We start from the raw sequence: 23,491 nt of genomic DNA on the forward strand, positions 1-23,491 counted from the left end.
CAGATTTTGACCTTGTCAGCTCGGGGATTCGATTTAGCAACCTCTCAGTTACTGGCACCACTAGGCTACCTAAAGTTATTTAATAATATTTAGAAAAGCCAGCTGCTAAACTCATTGGCTGTGTCCCAAATACTCTACTTTTAACCAGGGACACACATTGATCCTGCTTTGTAACCTAGGCTAACCCCCTGGACAGCTCCTATTCCGCAGCGTCATGTGGAATGTTTACCTGCATCTGTCTCAGTGGTCCAGCCAGCTGCTCTGTCAGCTTGGGCATCTCATTCGCCTGAGGGAAGGAAGAGAACACAAACATGATGTTAGTCTAAAATTTTGGACACACTGCGACCACCTGCTGTGTGTCGAAGAGCAGAGGCTGTTGTCGCAAATTCAACATGAAGAATAGTTGGAAAATCAACAGAAAATGTCAGCTGATGTTGTGGTCCAGGGCACTCGGTAGCAGGATAATTGATCGGTCTCTGCTCCAGTACTACTAAGTGTCAATAAAACATTACTGCCGTCTGTTGGTTATTGATTTAAGAAACATGCCGAGTGACCCACTTCAGTAATGGGACGAAGCACTCAGACTGCAGAGCATCTCGCTTTACTGTGTCGGCTAAATGTTTCTTCTCTAAAGGATACGGATGACCTTAACAGATCTCAAACTATAAAAGGTTACAATATTTTGTCCTATGCTTCAAATTGGGATGTCCTTTGTTAGCCTGACTAATGATCGGGCGTTCCGCTGGCGTCCATTGTCCTGACACTGGACGACAGCGGCATGTGAATGTCACAGAGACTATCTGCTGACAGACAACAGAGGGACGAGAGACGGAGACTTGCAGGCAGTAGATATGACATATAGAACACTATAGAAGACTAAATTGCAATGTAGACTCGTACTACACCGGTTCGGATGTGGTAGGGCTTGCAAACCATTACAGACTACAAAGGAAAGCACAGCCGAGAGCTGCCCAGTGACACGAGCCTACCAGACGAGCTAAACTACTTCTATGCTCGCTTCGAGGCAAATAACACTGAAACATGCATGAGATGCACCAGCTGTTCCAGAAGACTGTGATCACGCTCTCCGCAGCCGATGTAAGACCTTTAAACAGGTCAACATTCACAAGGCCGCAGGGCCAGACGGATTACCAGGACGTGTGCTCCAGGCAGGTGCTGACCAACTGGCAAGTGTCTTCACTGACATTTTCAACCTCTCCCTGTCCGAGTCTGTAATACCAAGATGTTTAAAGCAGACCATCATAGTGCCTGTGCCCAAGAACATGAAGGTAACCTGCCTAAATGACTACCGAGACATAGCACTCACGTCTGTAGCCATGAAGTGCTTTGAAAGGCTGGTCATGGCTCACATCAACACCATTATTCCAGAAGCCCTAGACCCACTCCAATTTGCTTACCTCCCCAACAGATCCACAGATGATGCAATCTCTATTGCACTCCACACTGCCCTTTCCCACCTGGACAAAAGTAATACCTATGTGAGAATGCTATTGATTGACTACAGCTCAGCGTTCAACACCATAGTGCCCTCAAAGCTCATCAATAAGCTAAGGACCCTGGGACTAAACACCTCCCTCTGCAACTGGATCATGTACTGCCTGACGGGCCGCCACCAGGTGGTAAGGGTAGGTAACAACACATCCGCCACGCTAATCCTCAACACAGAGGCCCCTCAGGGGTGCGTGCTCAGTCCCCTCCTGTACTCCCTGTTTACTCATGACTGCACGGCGAGGCACGACTAACACCATCATCAAGTTTGCCGATGACACAACAGCCTGATCACCGACAACGACAAGACAGCCTATAGGGAGGTGGTCAGAGACCTGGCCGTGTGGTGCCAGGGCAACAACCTCTCCCTTAACGTGATCAAGACAAAGGAGATGATGGACTACAGGAAAAAGAAGACAGAGCACGCCCCCATTCTCATAGACAGGGCTGCAGTGGAGCAGGTTGAGAGATTCAAGTTCCTTGGTGTTGTTGGATTCTGGGTGAAACCTTGAACATTGTTATACTCAGAAGTATAGGAGCATTAGATACAAAAGAGACATGAGGGGTGCCATAATGAGTGCAGGGAACACAATTGCATGTGGCAGTACTGAGAAACCGGTGAAGGCTCATATCACTTGCTGTCCGATGTTTAACACCATGTTTAACAGTGAGGGCATGGCAGGGAAGCTAACAAACTGCACTTTGTCCAATAAAAAGACAATATTATTAGGGTGATAAATAAAAGGCAGTTGCTCCATGCAGGACACAAGAGAACCCTCTACTGGAGCGAAAAGCTTACAAAAAACATACAAATCATTAAAATCCAGACAGAAAATATTTACACAAGAAGCAACCTAATATCACACAGTCAAACTCTGTCATTTAGTAAGTTCACCATTCTGCCATTCTCACTGTTAAGCTCCCTGCTTAGCAATAATGATGCAATGTTTAGCAATAAGGAGGAGACTCTATCCAAAGTGGGGTATGAATACTACCACGGGGGAAGCCATGTCTGTGTCTGAATTACAGTTGTATCGACCCTCTGGGAATATTTTAACTTGGTTAATCTTTTCTAGTGTCTGTTGAATTATTTAAAAAAGTAGAACCTAACAGTGTCCACATCAACAAACTAACATGGTCCAAGCACACCAAGACAGTCGTGAAGAGTGCACGACAAAACCTATCCCCCTCAGGAGAAAAGATTTGGCATGGGTCCTTAGATCCTCAAAAGGTTCTACAGCTGCACCATCCAGAACATCCTGACTGGTTGAATCACTGCCTGGTATGGCAACTGCTCGGCCTCCGCCTGCAAGGAACAACAGAGGGTAGTGCGAACGGCCCAGTACATCACTGTAGTGCGAACGGCCACAGTACATGGGGCCAAGCTCCCTGCCATCCAGGACCTCTATACCAGGCAGTCATAGACTGTTCTCTCTGCTACTGCACGGCAAGTGGTACCGGAGTGCCAAGTCTAGGTCCAATAAGCTTCTAAACAGCTTCTACCCCCAAGCCATAAGACTCCTGACCGTCTAATCAAATGGCTACCCAGACTATATGCATTGCTGCCCCCCCCCCCCCTTTACACCGCTGCTACTCTCTGTTGCTGTCATCTATGCATAGTCACTTTAATAACTCTACCTACATGTACATATTACCTCAAATAACCAGTGCCCCCACACATTGACTCTGTACTGGTACCCCCCTGTATATAGCCTCGCTATTGTTATTTTACTGCTGCTCTTTAATTACTTGTTAATTTTATTTTTTATTCTTATCCGTATTTAAAAATATATTTTTAACTGCATTGTCAGTTAGGGGCTCGTAAGTATACATTTCACTAAGGTCTACACCTGCTGTATTCGGCGAATGTGACTAATACAATTTGATTAGACAGATATATGATACACAAACACATGGAGCTGGACCCTTAATGTAGTGTTACATGATGATACACACACACACACCACTAGACCTTTCCTCAAGACTACACCTGTACTGTCGTTACACTATGATACACAAACATATAGAGATAGCTAGACCCTTATGCCATGCATTTCACACCCCAGCACCAGGTTGGAACAGCCCCTAACTGAAGGCTGCAATAATGGCTCTGCATCTCCCTGCTTACAGAGGGGGGGGGGGAAACGTGCCAGAGACCTACTAAAGTCTACTTTTAACAGTTTGACTTCCCGCTGCCTGGATTGAGTGGAATTTGTTATTGGGGAGGTCTGAAATTGAGCTAGACAAGACAAAATGTTTTCAAAATGTTTTCAATGCCCCAAGAGGATGTACTGGAGATCTAATCTTAAATCCAAGAGATAAGGTCACTAGGCTACTGTAAGGTAATAGGTTAGTGTGCTTTTGTTGATGTATGTATGTATGTATGTATGTATGTATGTATGTATGTATGTATGTATGTATGTATGTATGTATGTATGTATGTATGTATGTATGAGGTGGCGTGATGGCATGGAGAAAGGAGGATGTTTATCTGGCCAAAAGTGTTTTATCTGATTGGGTAGGAAATGGTGTGCATCTGAGTGTGTGTCTTACATTCTCCTGGAAGACGAAGACACTGAGCAGAGCAGTAACCTGTTCTGCAGTCAGATCGTTGAACAGACCGTTGAACACCATCTCAGTCAGCAGCAGCTCATCAGCACTGGATCAAACAGAACACAGCTCTAAGATCAGTCACATTGTCAATACGTTTGTTGTTTGTTTTTTTACAGCATGTTAATATACACCGAACAAAAATATAAATGCAACATGTAAAGTGTTGGTCCCATGTTTCATGAGCTGAAATAAAAGATCCCAGAAGAGTTTCATACGCACCTATTTCTCAATTTTTGCCACAATTTTGTTCACATCCCTGTTATTGAGCATTTCTCCTTGCAAAGATAATCCATCCACTTGACAAGTGTGGCATATCAAGAAGATTATTAAACAGCACGATCAATTCACAGGTGCACCTTGTACTGGGGACAATAAAACACCACTCAAAAATTAGCAGATTTGTCATACAACACAATGCCACGGATGCCTCAAATTGAGGGAGCCCGCAATTTGCATGCTGACTACAGGAATGTCCACCAGAGCTGTTGCCAGATTATTGAATGTTAATTTCTCTACCATAAGCCACCTCCAATGTCGTTTTATAGGATTTGGTAGTACGTCCAACCGGCCTCACAACCGCAGACCACGTGTAACCACGTCAGATCCTCCACATCTGGCTTCTTCACCTGTGGGATTGTCTGAGACCAGCAACCTGGACAACTGATAAAACTCAAAGTTTGCACAAGAAGGATTTCTGCACAAATTCTAAAAAGAACTGTCTCAGGGAAGCTCATCTGCATGCTCGTCTTCCTCACCAGGGTCTTGACCGGACTGCAGTTTGATGTCATAACAGTGGGCCTTCGCGGGCACTGGCACGCTGGAGAAATGGGCTCTTCAAGGATGAATCCTGGTTTCAACTGTATTGGGCAGACCGCGTGTATGGCATCATGTGGGCGAGCAGTTCACTGATGTCAATGTTGTGAACTGAGTGCCCCATGGAGGCGGTGGGGTTATGGCATAAACTACGGACAATGAACAGAATTGCATTTTATCGATGGCAATTTGAATGCACAGAGATACCGTGACGAGATCCTGAGACCCATTGTCGTGCAATTCATCCGATGCCATCACCTCATGTTTCATTATAATGCCCCATGTCGCAAGGATTTGTACACAATTCCTGGAAGCTCAAAATGTCCCAGTTCTTCCATGGCTGCATAGTCACTATACATGTCACTCAGAGCATGTTTGGGATGCTCTGGATCGACAACGTATTCCAGTTCCCGTCAATATCCTGTTACTTCGCACAGGCATTGAAAAGGAGTTGGACAACATTCCACAGGCCACAATCAACAGCCTGATCAACTCTATGCAAACAAGATGTGTCGCGCTGCATGATGCAAATAGCGGTCACACTAGACACTGACTGGTTTTCTGATCCACGCCCCTATTTTGTATATCTGCATATCTGTATTCCCAGTAGGGCTGACTCCAATTATTCAGCATGTTGATTGTTTGGTCGACCTAGATTTGTTTTAGTCAAGCAGTAAATATATAAATGGCACACGAGACACCTGGCTTATTCGCACCCACCTCAGTCAACTAATCCATTGCGGAGGCCGCGGGGGCGCCCTTTCCCACCAATTTTGCAAATTCATTGTGTGAATTGTTTGCATTTTATTGTTAGTGACTATCAATTCCCCATTACATATATCACCAGTAGTACATTTACCGTTAATTCCTAAATCAACAATGTTTGTTTGGTTACGGTAATGTCTGTTAATGCATTCAATGTATTATTCCAATCTTTTAACGTTCTCATTGTCGGAGTGGACACAGGCTGTGCACTCTGCAAACAACATGATACACTTCGAGAAACTATTTTTGGTTTATTTCATTCCATTTACGAGTTTTAGTAATTGTCTGGTGTTTGGATCACTCCTGTCAATGTTGAGTAAGGACACGCACATGATTAAGCAACCCAAAACAACGGCGCCGCAGACGGAGCGGTCTTCTGGTCAGGCTCCGTAGACGGGCACGTTGCTCACCGCTCCCGAGTACACTACTCTCCAATGTCCAGTCTCTTGACAACAAGGTAGACGAAATATGAGCAAGAGAGTGTAACATTCTTTGTTTCACGGAAACATGGCTCACTCGGGATACGTTATCAGAGTCGGTACAGCCACCCGGTTTCTTCACGCATTGCGCCGACAGAAACAAACATCTCTCTGGTAAGAAGAAGGGCGGAGGTGTATGCCTTATGATTAACGAGTCGTGGTGTGATCATAACAACATACAGGAACTCAAGTCCATTTGTTCACCTGACCAAGAATTCCTTACTATCAAATGCCGACCGCATTATCTACCAAGAGAATTCTCTTCGATTATAATCACAGTCGTGTATATCCCCCCCAAGCAGACACCTCGACGGCCCTGAAAGAACTTCATTGTACTCTGTGTGTAAACTGGAACCACATATCCTAAGGCTGCATTTATTGTAGCTAGGGATTTTAACAAAGCTAATCTGAAAACAAGGCTCCCTAAATTTTATCAGCATATCAATCGCGCGACCCGGGCTGGCAAAACTCTGGATCACTGCTACACTAATTTCCGCCACGCATACAAAGCCCTCCCTCGCCCTCCTTTCGGCAAATCTGACCACGACTCCATTTTGTTGCTCCCAGCCTATAGACAGAAACTAAAAAGAGGAAATGCACGTGCTCAGGTCTGTTCAACGATGGTCCGACCAATCTGATTCCACGCTTCAAGATTGCTTTGATCACGTGGACTGGGACATGTTCCGGATAGCCTCAGACAACAACATTGATGTATACGCTGATTCGGTGAGCGACTTTATTAGCAAGTGCATCGGTGATGTGGTACCCACGGTGACGAACCACTGCTTTTAATCATGGCAAGGCAACCGGGAATATGACCGAATTCAAACAGTGTAGCTATTCCCGCCGCAAGGCAATCAAACAAGCTAAGCGTCAGTATAGAGACAAAGTAGAGACGCAATTCAACGGCTCAGACACGAAATGTATGTGGCAGTGTCTACAGTCAATCACGGACTATAATTAGAAAACCATCCCCGTCGCGGACACCGATGTCTTGCTCCCAGACAAACTAAAGATCGTCTTTACTCGCTTTGAGGACAATACAGTACCAAAACCTGCGGGCTTTCCTTCACTGCAGCCAACGTGAGTAAAACATTTAAACATCCCTAGCCACGTCCTCAGAGCATGCGCAGACCAGCTGGCTGGTGTGTTTACGGACATATTCAATCAATCCCTATCCCAGTCTGCTGTTCCCACATGCTTCAAGAGAGCCACCATTGTTCCTGTTCCCAAGAAAGCTAAGGTAACCGAACTAAAGGACTACCGCCCCATAGCACTCACTTCCGTCATCATGAAGTGCTTTGAGAGACTAGTCAAGGATCGTATCACCTCCACCCTACCTGACACACTAGACCCACTCCAATTTGCTTACCGCCCCAATATGTCCACAGACAACGCAATCGCAATCACACTGCCCTAACCAATCTGGACAAGAGGAATACCTACGTAAGAATGCTGTTCATCGATTACAGCTCAGCATTCAACACCATAGTACCCTCCAAACTTGTCATAAAGCTTGAGACCCTGGGTCTCAACCCCGCCCTGTGCAACTAGGTCCTGGACTTCCTGACGGGCCGTCCCCAGGTGGTGAGCGTAGGAAACAACATCTCCACCCCGCTGATCCTCAACACCGGGGCCCCACAAGGGTGCGTTCTAAGCCCTCTCCTGTACTCCCTGTTCACCCACAACTGTGTGGCCATGCACGCATCGTTTGTCATGTTTCTACGAACTGTAATATAACTTTTGACTTTTCGTCTGAACTTACTGCGCGAGCACAGTGCATTTGGATTACTCGACTGAACGCGCAAACAAAAAGGAGGTATTTGGACAGAAATATGGACTTTATCGAAACAAAACAAACATTTACTGTGGAACTGGGATTTCTGGGAGTGCATTCCGATGAAGATCATCAAAGGTAAGTGAATATTTATAATGCTATTTGTGACTTCTGTTGACTCCAAAATGGCGGCTATTTGTATGGCTTGTTTTGATGTCTGAGCGCTGTACTCAGATTGCAAAGTTTGCTTTTGCCGTAAAGCTTTTTTGAAATCTGACACAGCGGTTGCATTAAGAAGAAGTTTATCTATAATTCTGTGCATAACACTTGTATCTTTTATCAAAGTTTATGATGAGTATTTCTGTAAATTGATATGCTCATTCACTGGAAGTTTGAGGCAAAACATTTCTGAACATTAAACGCCAATGTAAATTGGGGTTTTTGGATATAAATATGGACTTTATCGAGCAAAACATACATGTATTGTGTAACATCAAGTCCTATGAGTGCCATCTGATGAAGATCCAAGGTTAGTAATTCATTTTAGCTGTATTTTCCAAGCAAGATTTTCCTTGCTTGGAAAATGGCTGTGTGGTTTTTCTTGTCTAGGTGCTGTCCTAACATAATCTAATGCTATGCTTTCGCCGTAAAGCCTTTTTGAAATCGGACACTGTTGTTGGATTAACAAGAAGATTATCTTTAAAATGGTGTATAATACTTGTATGTGTGAGAAATTTGAATTCTGAGATTTTTGTTGTTTTGAATTTGGCGCTCTGCTATTTCACTGGCTGTTGGGCGAGGGGGGATGCTACCGTCCCACATACCCTAGAGAGGTTAAAACAAATAGGGTGTTACATATACAAATATACGTTTTACAAATAAACGTTTTAATTTTGACCAATCAATTGGTCGAAAGAACAGACGACTTTCGGGGACAGCCCTAATTCCCAGTAATGTGAAATCCAAAGATCAGGGCCTAATGAATTCATTTAAATTGACTGATTTTCTTGAATGAACTAACTCAGTAAAATCTTTGAAATTGTTGCATTTATATTTTTGTTCAATGTACATAACTGTTCTAAGTTGAACACCTCTGTTCACAGCAGCTCATCAGCACTGGATCATACACAGCAATAACACAGGTATCAGATCTGTCACAGTATTGTTACAGAGAGATTCAATAGCAAGGTAATATACACACTGTTCTAGGATCAATCATAGTATTATTACAGAGAAGGGTTTAATACAGCCTTAAACAGAATTATAACATAACCTTGCTTTTAAACAGGTTACATGATAAGATTGGGCTCAGTACATCTGCTATTGTCTGGTTTTAGATTAGAACTACCAAAGATCGACATGTATCCATGTGGATGGGATTAAATCTGACTGGTACAGGTTTTATTCTATGTCCTGTGCTTTTCACCATTATCAAAATGCAAACTTTGAGGTAAAGCGTTACTGCTGCAGATGTTCTTTTCCTTACCTGCTGATCTCACAGGCCACTCTGCCCTTCATCTCGATGACATCAGAGGAAGTAGCGAACCCCAGACGCCTCAGGACACGCTTCCTGCACTTCAGCTCGTCCATCTGCAGGACGGTCCTAGCCTTTTTCAGCTCTCGCTTGGCCCCTTTAATGTCCCCTGCAATCTGACAGAGACACACAGGATAACATAACACTGCCTAAAACATCACCCTCTAGTAAGGGTAAAGAAAATAGTCTCTGTGGATTAAAAAGGGGTTTAGGCATTTTAAATGTTCAATTACCCTGATGGTCTAGCTTTGATTTTGGTGATTGTTAGCGCACAAAAGATATCATTATACAAAATAAACACACACGTTCAAAAATTTGGGGTCACTTAAAACGTCCTTGTTTTTGAAAGAAAAGCTAATATTTTGTCCATTAAAATCACATCAAATTGATCAGAAATACAGTGTAGACTGTTAATGTTGTAAATGACTATTGTAGCTGGAAATGGCAGATTTTTTATGGATTATCTGCTTAGGTGTACAGGGGCCCATTATCACTCCTGTGTTCCAATGGCACGTTGTGTTGACTAATCCAAGTTTATCATTTTAAAAGGCTAATTGATCATTAGAAAACCCTTTTGCAATTATGTTAGCACAGCTGAAAACTGTTGTGCTGATTAAATAAGCAATAAAACTGGCCTTCTTTAGACTAGTTGAGTATCTGGAGCATCAGCATTTGTGGGTTCGAGGATTTTTTTTCTTGACTATATTTCCTATTCATCATTTTGCAACTCATATTTTCATAGAAAACAAGGACATTTCTAAGCATATCACCATTATCTTTCCTACATACTTTATATCTGGTTTTAGTTTTACATTCTGAAAATGTATTTTAAATTCGTATATATATAAAATAATATATAGTTTGGACATAGGCATCCAAAATATATGCTTAGGCGGCCCACCCAAGTGCTTCTCAGTGCAAACAATCCTTTAAATGTACTATTTTAATCCTAAATCAAATGTTTCAATTGTAATGTAAATAGTCCAGTGGCCATTTGATTAATTGTTCAGCAGTCTTATGGCTTGGGGGTAGGAGCAAGATATTACAGTTACAGATAGTCTCGTACAGAGCTAATCCAGTTTATTCTCCAGCGATTGCACGTTGGCCAATAGAACGGACGGTAGAGGTGGGTTAACCACTTGCCACCCCCATCTCCCCCCTCTGTACCCGTCTTTTCTTCACGCGAATGATGGGGATTTGGGCTTGGTCTCGGAGAAACCGTATTCATTCGCGTCGGACTCATTAAAGAGAAAATCTTCGTCCAGTTCGAGGTGAGTAATCGCTGTTCTGATATCCAGAAGCTCTTTATAGGAGCCTGTAACACGGCAGCCATCCCCTTGCATGACTGAAGCTGCAAACTTAGGGATGAAATCCAATCAGATCTCAGCCCAGTCGAAACTGACACAGCTGAGACCAACAGTGTTGGTTAACCGTCCCGCTCTGTCTTACAGGCCAGTTTGTTCCTCCCCGCCACACACCTCATGTAACGGTCCCTGCTTAAGACCATTATCCAATTACAAGCTCACCCAACACCACTAGAACATGCTGCGGGGAGAGATTGACAACACCGGTGCTAGGCTACCTCCCGGTCCAGTGTTAGACCACCACCAGTACCATCTAGCTCTCCATCATCACAGCTCTAGGCAACCCACTAAGTCAGAGGATATTTATTTTACACATTAACTCATATTGTAAAGCTGATTAGCAGATACTTAGGCATAACCCTACACACTTATACTGTACTGTGTCTTGAAGCCTAAGTCAATTACAACAAATGCACTAGAAATTGAATTTAACCAGCTTTGTGTTTCTAGTGAAAGTGTCTGTCTACCTGCCTGCCGGTCTGTATGCATGTCTGTCCTGCTGTGGCAGGCTTTGGACAAGATGTTATGCAGGCCGATCCTTTGTGGAGTGGCACAGTCCCAGAAGCCAAGCAGAGGGTTGAGATTTTATTTAGATTTTATTTTTTACGAGCCAGTGTTTATTTTATTTTTATTTTATTTCACCAGGTAGACCAGTTGAGAACAAGTTCTCATTTACAACTGCGACCTGGCCCAGATAAAGCAAAGTATGGCGACAAAAACAACAGAGTTACACATGGGACAAACAAACGTACAGTCAATAACACAATAGAAAAATCTATGTACAGGTTATATCCTGCCTGTTTGGCACTGTCTGGTGGTATCGTCGGCCACAGTGTCTCCCGACCCCTCCTGTCTCAGCCTCCAGTATTTATGCTGCCGTAGTTTGTGTCGGGGGGCTAGGGTCAGTCTGTTATATCTGGAGAATTTCTTCTGTCTTATCCGGTGTCCTGTGTGAATTTAAGTATGCCCTCTCTAAATTCTCTTTCTTTCGCTGAGATCCTGGTTGAAGACAGCAGAGGTGTATTTAGAGGGCAAGTTGGTCAGGATGATATCTATGAGGGTGCCCATGGTTACGGATTTAGGGTTGTACCTGGTAGGTTCCTTGATAATTTGTGTGAGATTGAGGGCATCTAGCTTAGATTGTAGGACTGTCGGTGTGTTAAGCATATCCCAGTTTAGGTCACCTAACAGTGCGGGGCTGGGGGCTCTACAGTGAAATAAAAGAATAACTAACCGAAACAGCAGTAGACAAGGCATATTGACATTAGGGAGAGGCATGTGTAGCCGAGTGATCATAGGGTCCAATGAGCAGCAATAAGTTAGTCAGGGAGCCGTTCGGTAGTCGCTACTACACTAGGCGAGCTGGAGACACGGCGATTGAGAAAGCTAGCGGGCCAGGGCTAGCAGATGGGTCTTCGGCGACATCGCAATGGAAAAGCCTGTTGAAACCACCTCGGGCCAATACGTCGGCAGACCAGTCGTGATGGATCGGCGGGGCTCCGTGTCGGCAATAAAGGGTCCAGGCCAATTGGCAAAAGAGGTATTGTAGCCCAAGAATTAGCTGGTAGACCTTTTCGGCTAGCCGGGAGATGGGCCTAGCTGGTGCTTGCTTCGGGACAGAGGCGTTAGCCAGCAGTAGCCACTCGGTTGCAACTAGCTGCGATGATCCGGTGTAATGGTCCAGAGCTTGCGGCAGGAATGTGGTAGAGAAAAAGCAGTCCGATATGCTCTGGGTTGATATCGCGCTGTGCAGACTGGCAGGTATTGACCGAGCTGAAGCTGGCTGGTGTCCGAGTTAACGGTGAAGACCGCTAGCAGTGGCTAACTGACAACTAGCTAGTAGCTAGTTAGCTGGCTAGCTTCTGATGTGGGTTCCGGGTCTAAAGTATAAAAATAGCAGATCCGTACCACATTGGGTGAGGCGGCTTGCAGGAAAGTATATTCAGTCCGTAGATGGAAAGTGAGATTAGAATATATACGATAAAAACAAGGAAAACGACTATTTACACGGGACAAGACAAAACACATGTCCGACTGCTACTCCATCTTGGATTATTATGGGTGTAATTCTCAAGTCATGCCAAATCAAACACAGTGTGTTTGTAATCTGGTTTATAGGGCTTTGTCCCTCCCCATGCACAGATATGTAATATATCTCACACACATCGATTGCGCAGAGGTCACAAAGGTCATGACCTAGGCCAGTTGTAGGTGCAGGGCCCGTTTCACACTACAGAGCTAACTTAAACCAAGCCGAGCTGTACTTTACCGGCCTGGCTACACATTCACCATATGTGCTGGAATTGAATTGGGAAAAAGGACAGTGTGGAATGGAAAATATAATAACCATGCCAGCAAAGTGGGACTACAGCTGGGACTTAACACTAATGCTTTCACAGGCACCTGGCCGCAAAACTAAATTCATTTTCCTCCTTTCTTTGAAATCTCCTCCGCATTTCAAAGCTAGCCAATTAAAAAGACAAATAATTGGCACACAACCTTCACCACAGTGTTCTCCACTCAATATATGTTTTATTCGGTGTATTGCAAAAAAAAAAAGGTTCAATATAATAAGTAATACATTTGAGTTCTTACTGATTTTTTTTGTGGTAAAGACTGACTTCAAAGAGACCACATTCAAGTCCTCCATCCCCCACTTAGTCTGACTGCTGCTCTCTGGCTCCACAACAAACCCCCGGCCGGCCATCTAGAGGTGGGAATACCCAGCCAGCCTACAAGTAGATGGTGCTTTACAGACTTGGGACCAGCGGCACAATCTTGTGTAGTGGGTGTGTTGTTTTTTTACATTTTAGTCATTTTAGCAGACGCTCTTATCCAGAGCGACTTACAGTAGCGAATGCATACATTTCAATTCATGCATTTTTTATTTTTTTTATTTTTCTGTACTGGCCCCCCGTGGGAATCGAACCCACAACCCTGGCGTTGCAAACACCATGCTGGCATTGCAAACACCATGCTCTACCAACTGAGCCACAGGGAAGACTAGGGAAGACACCTGTTGTAAGTCCAGTCATTGTAAATAATGTCATTTTTTACTTTGTGGTGTGTACACTTATGACATTAGATCAGTGTTGGCTGCTAACTTGGCCCTTCTTAAATATTTCACCTGTGTTTGGAGACTTTGGGTCTCCTGTTAGTACATTTAATGCAGGGAAGCTTATAATTCATAATGTATGACATTCCTGGGAGTGCGTAAACTTGTATTTTTTATCAGCATAGCATTTTTGTATGTGTTCTATAGTTATGTTCTTGAAAATGTATCAATTTACCAATTCAGCCACTTGGGAACATTTGGGCAAATCGTGATGGACACCTGGGTGACTTCATTCTAAATGTCATGTAGCTTGCTCATTGTTCAAGTATTCAGTTTGAAACTTTGCGCACACTGTTGCCCTCTTGTGGACACCATCTAAATTACATCCAGCTTCAAGGCTAGATGTGTGACCTTTCTCTTGCATTTCAGAGACGGTACAACAAAAATAGGTTGTTTTTTTTCTTTGTATTTTCTTTTACCAGATCTATTGTGTTATATTCTCCTACATTCATTTCACATTTACACAAACTTCAAAGTGTTTCCTTTCAAATGGTACCAAGAATATGCATATCCTTGCTTCAGGTCCTGAGCTACAGGCAGTTAAGTTTGGGTACGTCATTTAAGACAAAATTTGAAAAGAAAACACGGCTGATCCCTAACAAGTTAATTTCTTGAGGATTGGTCATGTATGCCTATTTTAGCGCATTTTTTGTTTTTGGTACATATAAGTGTCTTATATCGGCTAAAAGCTTAAATTCTGTTAATCTTGTTAATCTAATCTTCTTGTTAATCTGCATTGTCCTATTTACAGTAGCTATTACTGTGAAAAATGCCATGCTATTGTTTGAGGAGAGCACAAAACAAAACACTTCACCACGACAGGTTGGATACATTCACATCTAAGGTGAAATATGTACTTACATTCTGAAATCTTGCTCTGATTTGTCATCCTAAGGGTCCCAGAAATAACGTGTCGTTATCATATACTATAAAGGTCCATATAGCATTCACGATCGATTTTGTATTTCCACCCGTTCAACTTGCAAAGAAAGGAATCTGTGAAAATCTAACACTAAACGTTGTTCCAACCAGTCAAATTACGTTCGTATTTATTAATCAGACACCCTAAAATGTAACCAGACTTCACTATATCATTCGGCATTTAGTATATCCAACAGGACACCAATTTTATTAAGGGTTGACACGGGCGGTGTTCACTTGATTGACTAACTTTGTCAAATGAGCACCAATCGTGTTCAAACCAAGCTAGCTACATGGCAATGAGCTGGGCTTTATGAGAGTATGTGGAAACCCAGTATCCGTCGCACAATCATCCAGCAAACCTTGCGCGCCAGGAGGCTAGTTCCTCTTGGACATACATGCAAAAATATGGCGAAGCGCGTTACGCATACCTGTGAGTTATGAAAGTTATGAAAACTAAGTGTTTTGCAAATGTTGAACTTACAATATGGCTACTAACATTGGAAAAGCTAAATCAACGTCCAAGTATACAGATTTTGGACAATAGTCTTGAAGAAAAATGTAATAAACAGCTAAATGAGAGGATGCTAACGTTAGACTGGTAAGTGAAATATATTCTTTATAGTCCTTATATTCTTTTATATTGCATCACATCAGGCGGTGATTGGGAGTCCCATAGGGAGGCGTTGTCCGGGTTTGGCGTCATTGTAAATAAGAATTTGTACTGACTTGCCTAGTTAAATAAAGGTCAATTAAAAAGATGAACAGTTGTTTGGTGCTGAATGTTCTGCCAAAATGTGAGTAAGTGAATGAGAGCCAGATCCAATATTATTTTCCTCTGATACTCATCCTGTGCTTGATTATGTCAGTACATTACCGACAGAACGTTGTATGGTCCCCTGCCACACACACTGTGGTCCTACAGGATATGAACCAACCAACCATTCAAAATAACACCCCCCCCACCCATCCTCACCAGGGCTTTCTTCTCGCAGAGGGAGTAGACAGCCTCCAGGCTGGGGTCAGAGTGCATGGGGTGGGAGTACATCCTGTGTTCAAACGCCTCCACCTTCTGGATGATCTTCTTCAGGCCTGGGTCCTTGATGCCCATGTCATCAATGGGGTCCAGCAGGGGAACTCCGTCTGGGAAGCGCTTCTGCACCTCCTGTGTGGTGGAGAAGGGACCAGAGAATGAAGCATAAGAACAGCTTTAATGAAAGTAGAATATATATAACCGTCTCCAATGTCCCAGCCTGTTTTCGTGAAATAAACTGATTTCTGAGTAGCTTGAGCAATAGTGTTAATGGTTGAGAAAGGCAATGATGAACACAAGGCTGTCTCTCACCTGTATGGATTTCAGCATGCTCTGTCTGTTGTCATAAGGCCAGAGGTCTTTGGGGATGTAGAGACGGACTGAACTGATAGAGGTCAGGAGGCGGAGCATCACAGGAACCACCTGATCGCAAACACAAATACTATATTATTTTATGTATACAGTTCATCTCTAAATATATTAGTATCTATTTAGTATGCAACATGGTAGCCATCATCGACTGTAGCAGGAGATCCTGAACACTTAATGGGGGTTTTAAACACAAATACAGCACTAAAATGTAATCCTGACTGCTGCCATGTCTACAAGTCTGTGGGATCTTTATCTTGGCACAGACTGAAGAACACCTGATTCAACTTATCAACCTTTCCAGTTAAAATCAAATATGTTCCCCTAGCCTGTACTTCTAGTTAATGCAGCATAACGCATTTAGCAGGAGCCAGCCCAGAGAGCAGGACCAGGGAGCGTTTCAGCTGGATTTTATGGGCTCCTCAGAGATAATGAGACAAGATGCAGCCAGGCAGCTGAAGTAATCTTGATCTAGACACAGAGCTCAGGCGTTTAGGACTGGTTGGCAGAACTAAATAACACAAGACACTGGGACTCTAAAGGGACTTAGCGTACAATGGAGGAAAATCGTGCTGCAACAGAAGAGGCAGCTTTAATGCATGGAATTCGGTAGATCTGGGTTCAAATACCATTTGAGATCTTTCAAATACTTTGAATGTATGCTTTAACCTGTCTGGAGGGCCAGGTGGTGGGCAGGGTTTGTACTTTAGGGGCTGTTCTATTGGTCTATTAAGCCACGCAAACTTAAGTCAAATGTGCAGCAGCAACAGCTAATGAAATCAGGTAAAAAATAACACTGTGGGAATGTGTGTGAATATGAACTCTTAAGGTGTTTATATTACATGGAGGGTTACCAAACCAAATGTTTTGAACGAGGAGCATCTTTCCCAACCACACCAGTATGGTATGTTTCAATGTGAGAATGAAGGAACGTCTTAGATGGCTCTAAATTAGACAACATTTTAGAAAATGTCTTTTAAAATCAAGAGATGATGCAAAATAGCCAAACATTTTTCCATTTAATTGTGTGGTTGTTGCTTTAAGTTGAAGGGAAGCTCTCTAGGACACAGCCCAGCAGCAGTTTGACCATTAACGCCTTGGCCATGTTTGATTTCCTTTAGTCTCAAGGACAGTTAGTAACCCCTCCCATAATGATTGTGTGTGGTCTACATTCTAGAATACATTAATGTTTGATTCCATCCTACTGCTGACCACCAAACTAGGAGTATATAGTGTCCAGTCATCACAGCAATGCATACACATTGACTATTTCTCAATTGGCGCCTATTGGGTCTCTGACCCTGTGTGAAGTCATACAGGGTCAAATGTAGTGCACTAGACTAGGGAATAGGGTGCCACTTCTGACAGAGCCATGGCGTCTCCCATCATATGCACACCTGCATTTCACCCTTCTCCCCAGTGGCAGCAGGTTTAGCAGCCTCTGTAGCTGCATTCTTCACACTCTCCTGACTACAGTGGACCAGCACCTCCACCACGTACAGAGGGTCTGCATCACCTGTACTGGCCTGGAGAAGGAAACATACATGAGCACAACACTAAGCTGAAGGACAACACGTACATTACACAAAGGCCGAAACACAAGAGATAAACTATATCTACTTTGCAGTTACTTTAAATACTAAAATGGTATATTTTCAAAGATAGTTTCTGATAACATTCAACATAAACTCAGCAACAAAAAAAACATCCCTTTTTCAGGATCCTGTCTTTCAAAGATAATTCGTAAAAATCCAAATAACTTCACAGATCTTCATTGTAAAGGGTTTAAACACTGTTTCCCATGCTTGTTCAATGAACCATAAACAATTAATGAACATGCACCTGTGGAACGGTCGTTAAGACACTAACAGCTTACAGATGGTAGGCAATTAAGGTCACAGTTATGAAAACTTAGGACACTAAAGAGGCCTTTCTACTGACTCTGAAAAACACCAAAAGAAAGATGCCCAGGGTCCCTGCTCATCTGCGTGAACGTGCCTTAGGCATGCTGCAAGGAGGCATGAGGAATGCAGATGTGGCCAGGGCAATACATTGCAATGTCTGTACCGTGAGACGTCTAAGAAAGCGCTACAGGGAGACAAGACGGACAGCTGATTGTCCTCGCAGAGGCAGACCACGTGTAACACCACCTGCACAGAATCGGTACATCCGAACATCACACCTGCGGGACAGGTACAGGATGGCAACAACTGCCTGAGTTACACCAGGAACGCACAATCCCTCCATCAGCACTCAGACTATCCGCAATAGGCTGAGAGAGGCTGGACTGAGGGCTTGTAGGCCTGTTGTAAGGCAACAGACATCACCGGCAACAACGTCGCCTATGGGCACAAACCCACCGTCACTGGAACAGACAGGACTGGCAAAAAGTGCTCTTCACTGACGAGTCGTGGTTTTGTCTCACCAGGGGTGATGGTCGGATACGCGTTTATCGTCGAAGGAATGTGCGTTACACCGAGGCCTGTACTCTGGAGCGGGATCGATTTGGAGGTGGAGGGTCTGTCATGGTCTGGGGCGGTGTGTCACAACATCATTGGACTGAGCTTGTTGTCATTGCAGGCAATCTCAACGCTGTGCGTTACAGGGAAGAAATCCTCCTCCCTCATGTGGTACCCTTCCTGCAGGCTCATCCTGACATGACCCTCCAGCATGACAAAGCCACCAGCCATACTGCTCATTCTGTGCGTGATTTCCTGCAAGGCAGGAATGTCAGTGTTCTGCCATGGCCAGCGAAGAGCCCGGAACTCAATCCCATTGAGCACGTCTGGGACCTGTTGGATCGGAGGGTGAGGGCTAGGGCCATTCCCCCCAGAAATGTCTGGGATCTTGCAGGTGCCTTGGTGGAAGAGTGGGGTAACATCTCACAGCAAGAACAGGCGAATCCGGTGCAGTCCATCAGAAGGAGATGCACTGCAGTACTTAATGCAGCTGGTGGCCACACCAGATACTGACTGTTACTTTTGATTTTGACCCCCCCTTTGTTCAGGGACACATTATTCCATTTGTTAGTCACATGTCTGTGAACTTGTTTAGTTTATGTCTCAGTTGTTGAATCTTCTTGTGTTCATACAAATATTTACATGTTAAGTTTGCTGAAAATAAAGTGAGAGGACGTTTCTTTTTTTGCTGAGTTTATCCATATTACCTTGACGTTTGACTTCTTTGAGAAATTAACGACCACGCCCCATCCAAAGTCAACATCTTCGTTTTTGACCTGTAAAAAGGGTCAACGCAATAGGCACATCTGTATGTTCAGCAATAACCATAATAGTTCCTTATCTGAGCAAAACTAAGTTGTTATGTTTTCTATCTGCGGAAGCCTTATTAAACAGAACATAAAGACAAAGTAGATGGGAAATGGTGGAGCACATTTTGTCTGTGTGGTTGTGCTATATAGTAAGTATTTCAGTTGATGGTGTTGGCTGTGGTATGAGTGCTATTTGTTTCTAACCTTGACCAATCTACCAGGCTGGAGAAAAGGAAGGCAGTACTTGGGTTTGTGGACAAACTCTTCGATCTCTTTGCCCAGTTTAGCCAGCTGCTGGCGGATCTTATAGTAAGTGACCACACTCTCCTCGTTGGGGATCTCTATAGCGTTATACATCTTCTCCAGCTTCCCCATCTCTGTGGAGTTAAAACAGAGGTCAATCATACCCAGAGAAAAACTAGAATGGGGATTCTCGTACTCTATTCTAATTCTAAGGTGATCATAGCAAATCTAACACATTGTCCACAGCGGTGGTCAAACAACACAGAAATAGCACCTGATGTTGCCATGTACAGTGTACAAAACATTAAGAACACCTTGTTAATATTGAGATGCTTGGTTAGCGGTCAGTGCATCAATACCGGTATTTCGTAAAATACGGTATACCGCGCAGCCCTAAGTGACATCAGTAACGGACCATAGCTATCACCTGGATTCACCTGGTCAGTCTACGTCATGGAAAGACCAGGTGTTCATGTTTTCGACACTCAGTGTATAAAGTTCAGATGCTCAAAGATAAAACATGCATTTACAAAACGTTACTTGTGCTATACTTAGCCAGATCAAATCAACAGAACAGAACATTGAATCAACTTGGTAAATTCATTTGAATAAAGCACCACTGGCAAGAGAATTCCTATGAAAGAGGATCCGAGAATTACATATAGTACTAGACTTGAGAAGTTGTCTGCACTCACTCTCTACGACGCCGGGCACAGCCCTGTAGTGCTGAAACTGGTAGAAAGACTTCTCCAGCATGTACTCCGGGTTGATCTCTTCCACTCGCAACAGGTTGAGAACCATGTTGTAGGTAAGGTGGAAGGCACTGTTGAGAGGGTCAGCTGAGCCCTGTGGAGAGCGGGAGGAAAGAGGAAGGTTAGACAGGTCGCTATTCAGCAGGTTGAGGACCATGTTGTAGGTGAGGTGGAACAGGAGAGGAAGTAAGACTGAGCGATGCATTCAAATTAATCGAATTCATTTGATGTATGTTTTTTTCTGCGATATTCCAAATGCCTTCATGGCAAGAAACAATGTTTTTTGTATTTTTCGCTTTTTGGTCTCGTCTCTTTCTGTGCACTTTCTCATTTACACCAGAGATCTGAATATAATGAGATGCTCATGTTTCCACCCTAATAATGGGAGTTGTCCCAAAGGCTGAAAGGCAGGTGACAAACTTAGGTCCAAAATAAGCCCATAGAAACGCATTGGGCTTATTTGGGACAGATTCTGGTGAGAGTGAAACTTCTCACTTCGCCTCTTCCTCTGTTTACACACACACCAAGCCACTCCCCCTGCCACACACAACAAAAGTTGAGACATCACTTCTTCCTCTGTCAAGCGGTTTCAACTAGATATTTGCATTTGAGGTTTGGTCCAACAGAATGGGTCATATGGACAAACACATTGAGACATTGTAATAGAGAAGTTACCCTTTCTATCTACACCCTTTTTATGTCTCAACTACTCAAATTGCGCGCAGAACAGACACTACTAAAACGAAAGTATCAATGAACATTGATTGTGGAAAATTAACGCTCAGTTTGCAGTACGGCTCGCAGCTTTTTAGCCAAAGACTTATACTAGCTGTCTAGTCTGTTCTATAAAAGTGTAATAAGCATAAAACAATTATAAGTAATTGGTAACTTGTTCTCATTCTGAGAAATGAGGTAGGTCATTTATTTCAACATCTGAACAAATTGGACAGACTAGCATGCTGTTCAAATGGTTGGAGACGGCTGTGTTTATAATTCAACTGTTCTGCCTTGTTCGCAAGTAAATAGATCCAGGCAGGCTAAACTTGAAGTATAAAGATTAGCTGGCTACTCACTAGCACGTGGACTTGTGCTTGAGAGTGTGTATGAGACCTGTGTTCATTTTCCTAAAATGCCTGCTTCAAGAAGTTAGTCATTATTAGTGAATGTGCATTGTGCATGGTTCTGGCAAAAATTCTAACAAAAAGGGTATTTTCATAGACTTAAACAAAAAAGCAGGTTAAACTATTTGATTAAATAACATTTTTAGTGGGGCTTATATTTAGCATTAAAAAAAATTGTACATGAGATATACACTACACGGCCAAAAGTGTGTGGACACCTGCTCATCGAACATTTCATTCTAATATCATGGGCATTAATATGGATTTGGTCCCCCCTTTGCTGCTATAACAGCCTCCACTCTTCTGGGAAGGCTTTCCACTTGATGTTGAAACATTGCTGAGGGAATTGCTTCCATTCAGCCACAAGAGCAATAGTGAGGTCGGGTGCTGATGTTGGGCAATTAGGCCTGGCTTGCATTATGCGCTCCAATTCATCCCAAAGGTGTTCAAATTTTTATGACATTTTTTTTTATTTCACCTTTATTTAACCAGGTAGGCTAGTTGAGAACAAGTTCTCAATTACAACTTTAACCTGGCCAAGATGAAGCAAAGCAGTTCATCACATACAACAACAGTTACACATGGAACAAACAAACAGTCAATAATACAGTAGAAATAAAGTCTATACACAGTGTGCAAATGAGGTAAGATAAGGGAGATAAGGCAATAAATAGGCCATAGTGGCGAGGTAATTACGATATAGCAATTGAACACAGGAGTGATAGATGTGCAGAAGATGAACATGCAAGTAGAGATACTAGGGTGCAAAATAAATAAATACAGTATGGGGATAAGGTAGTTGGATGGGCTATTTACAGAAGGGCTACGTACAGGTGCAATGATCTGTGAGCTGCTCTGACAGCTGGTGCTTGAAGTTAGCGAGGGAGATATGAGTCTCCAGCTTCAGTGATTTTTGCAGTTCGTTCCAGTCACTGGCAGCAGAGAACTGGAAGGAAAGGCGGCTAAAGGACGAATTGGCTTTGGGGATGACCAATGAAATTTCCCTGCTGGTGCACGTGCTGCGGGTGGGTGCTGCTATTGTGACCAGTGAGCTGAGATAAGGCGGGGCTTTACCTGGCAAAGACTTGTAGATGACCTGGAGCCAGTGGGTTTGGCGACGAGTATGAAGCAAGATCCAGCCAACAAAAGCGTTCAGGTCGCAGTGGTGGGTAGTATATGGGGCTTTGGTGACAAAACAGATGGCACTGTGATAGACTGCATCCAATTTCTTGAGTAGAATGTTGGAGGCTATTTTGTAAATTACATCGCCAAAGTCGAGGATCGGTAGGATAGTCAGTTTTACGAGGGTATGTTTGGCAGCATGAGTGAAGGTTGCTTTTTGGGAAATAGGAAGCCGATTCTAGATTTCATCTTGGATTGGAGATGCTCAATGTGGGTCTGGAAAGTTTACAGTCTAACCAGACACCAAGGTATGGGTAGTTGTCCACATATTCTAAGTCAGAACCGTCCAGAGTAGTGATGCTGGACGGGCGGGCAGCGATAGGTTGAAGAGCATGCATTTAGTTTTATTAGCATTTAAGAGCAGTTGGAGACCACGGAAGAAGAGTTGTACGGCATTGAAGCTCGTCTGGAGGTTAGTTAGCACAGTGGGCCAGATGTATGCAGAATGGTGTCGTCTGCGTAGAGGTGGATCAGAGAAGCACCAGCAGCAAGAGCGACATCATTGATGTATACAGAGAAGAGAGTCGGCCCGAGGATTGAACCCTGTGGCACACCCATAGAGACACACTGAACTCTATCAGAGAAGTAGTTGGTGAACCAGGCGAGGCAGTCATTTGAGAAACCAAGGCTGTT

The 23,491-nt window shown here is 43.5% G+C and overlaps 1 protein-coding gene across 1 annotated transcript in view; it reads right to left on the reverse strand.

The window, feature by feature from the left end:
- The window catches only part of LOC115149378 (exosome RNA helicase MTR4), a 64,239-nt gene that overhangs the window by 4,809 nt on the left and 35,939 nt on the right, over positions 1–23,491 (reverse strand). Inside the window, exons 15-23 of the mRNA XM_029692200.1 lie at positions 20,499–20,649; positions 19,765–19,937; positions 19,459–19,527; positions 17,690–17,818; positions 16,236–16,346; positions 15,867–16,055; positions 9,443–9,606; positions 4,063–4,168; positions 230–286 (exon numbers count right to left, since the gene is read on the reverse strand). Of these exons, the coding sequence (XP_029548060.1) occupies positions 230–286; positions 4,063–4,168; positions 9,443–9,606; positions 15,867–16,055; positions 16,236–16,346; positions 17,690–17,818; positions 19,459–19,527; positions 19,765–19,937; positions 20,499–20,649 (1,149 nt within the window). The remainder of the gene's footprint in view (positions 1–229; positions 287–4,062; positions 4,169–9,442; positions 9,607–15,866; positions 16,056–16,235; positions 16,347–17,689; positions 17,819–19,458; positions 19,528–19,764; positions 19,938–20,498; positions 20,650–23,491) is intronic.

The sequence above is a fragment of the Salmo trutta genome, chromosome 15, assembly GCF_901001165.1.
Source record: "Salmo trutta chromosome 15, fSalTru1.1, whole genome shotgun sequence".
NCBI classification, from domain to species: Eukaryota; Metazoa; Chordata; class Actinopteri; order Salmoniformes; family Salmonidae; genus Salmo; species Salmo trutta.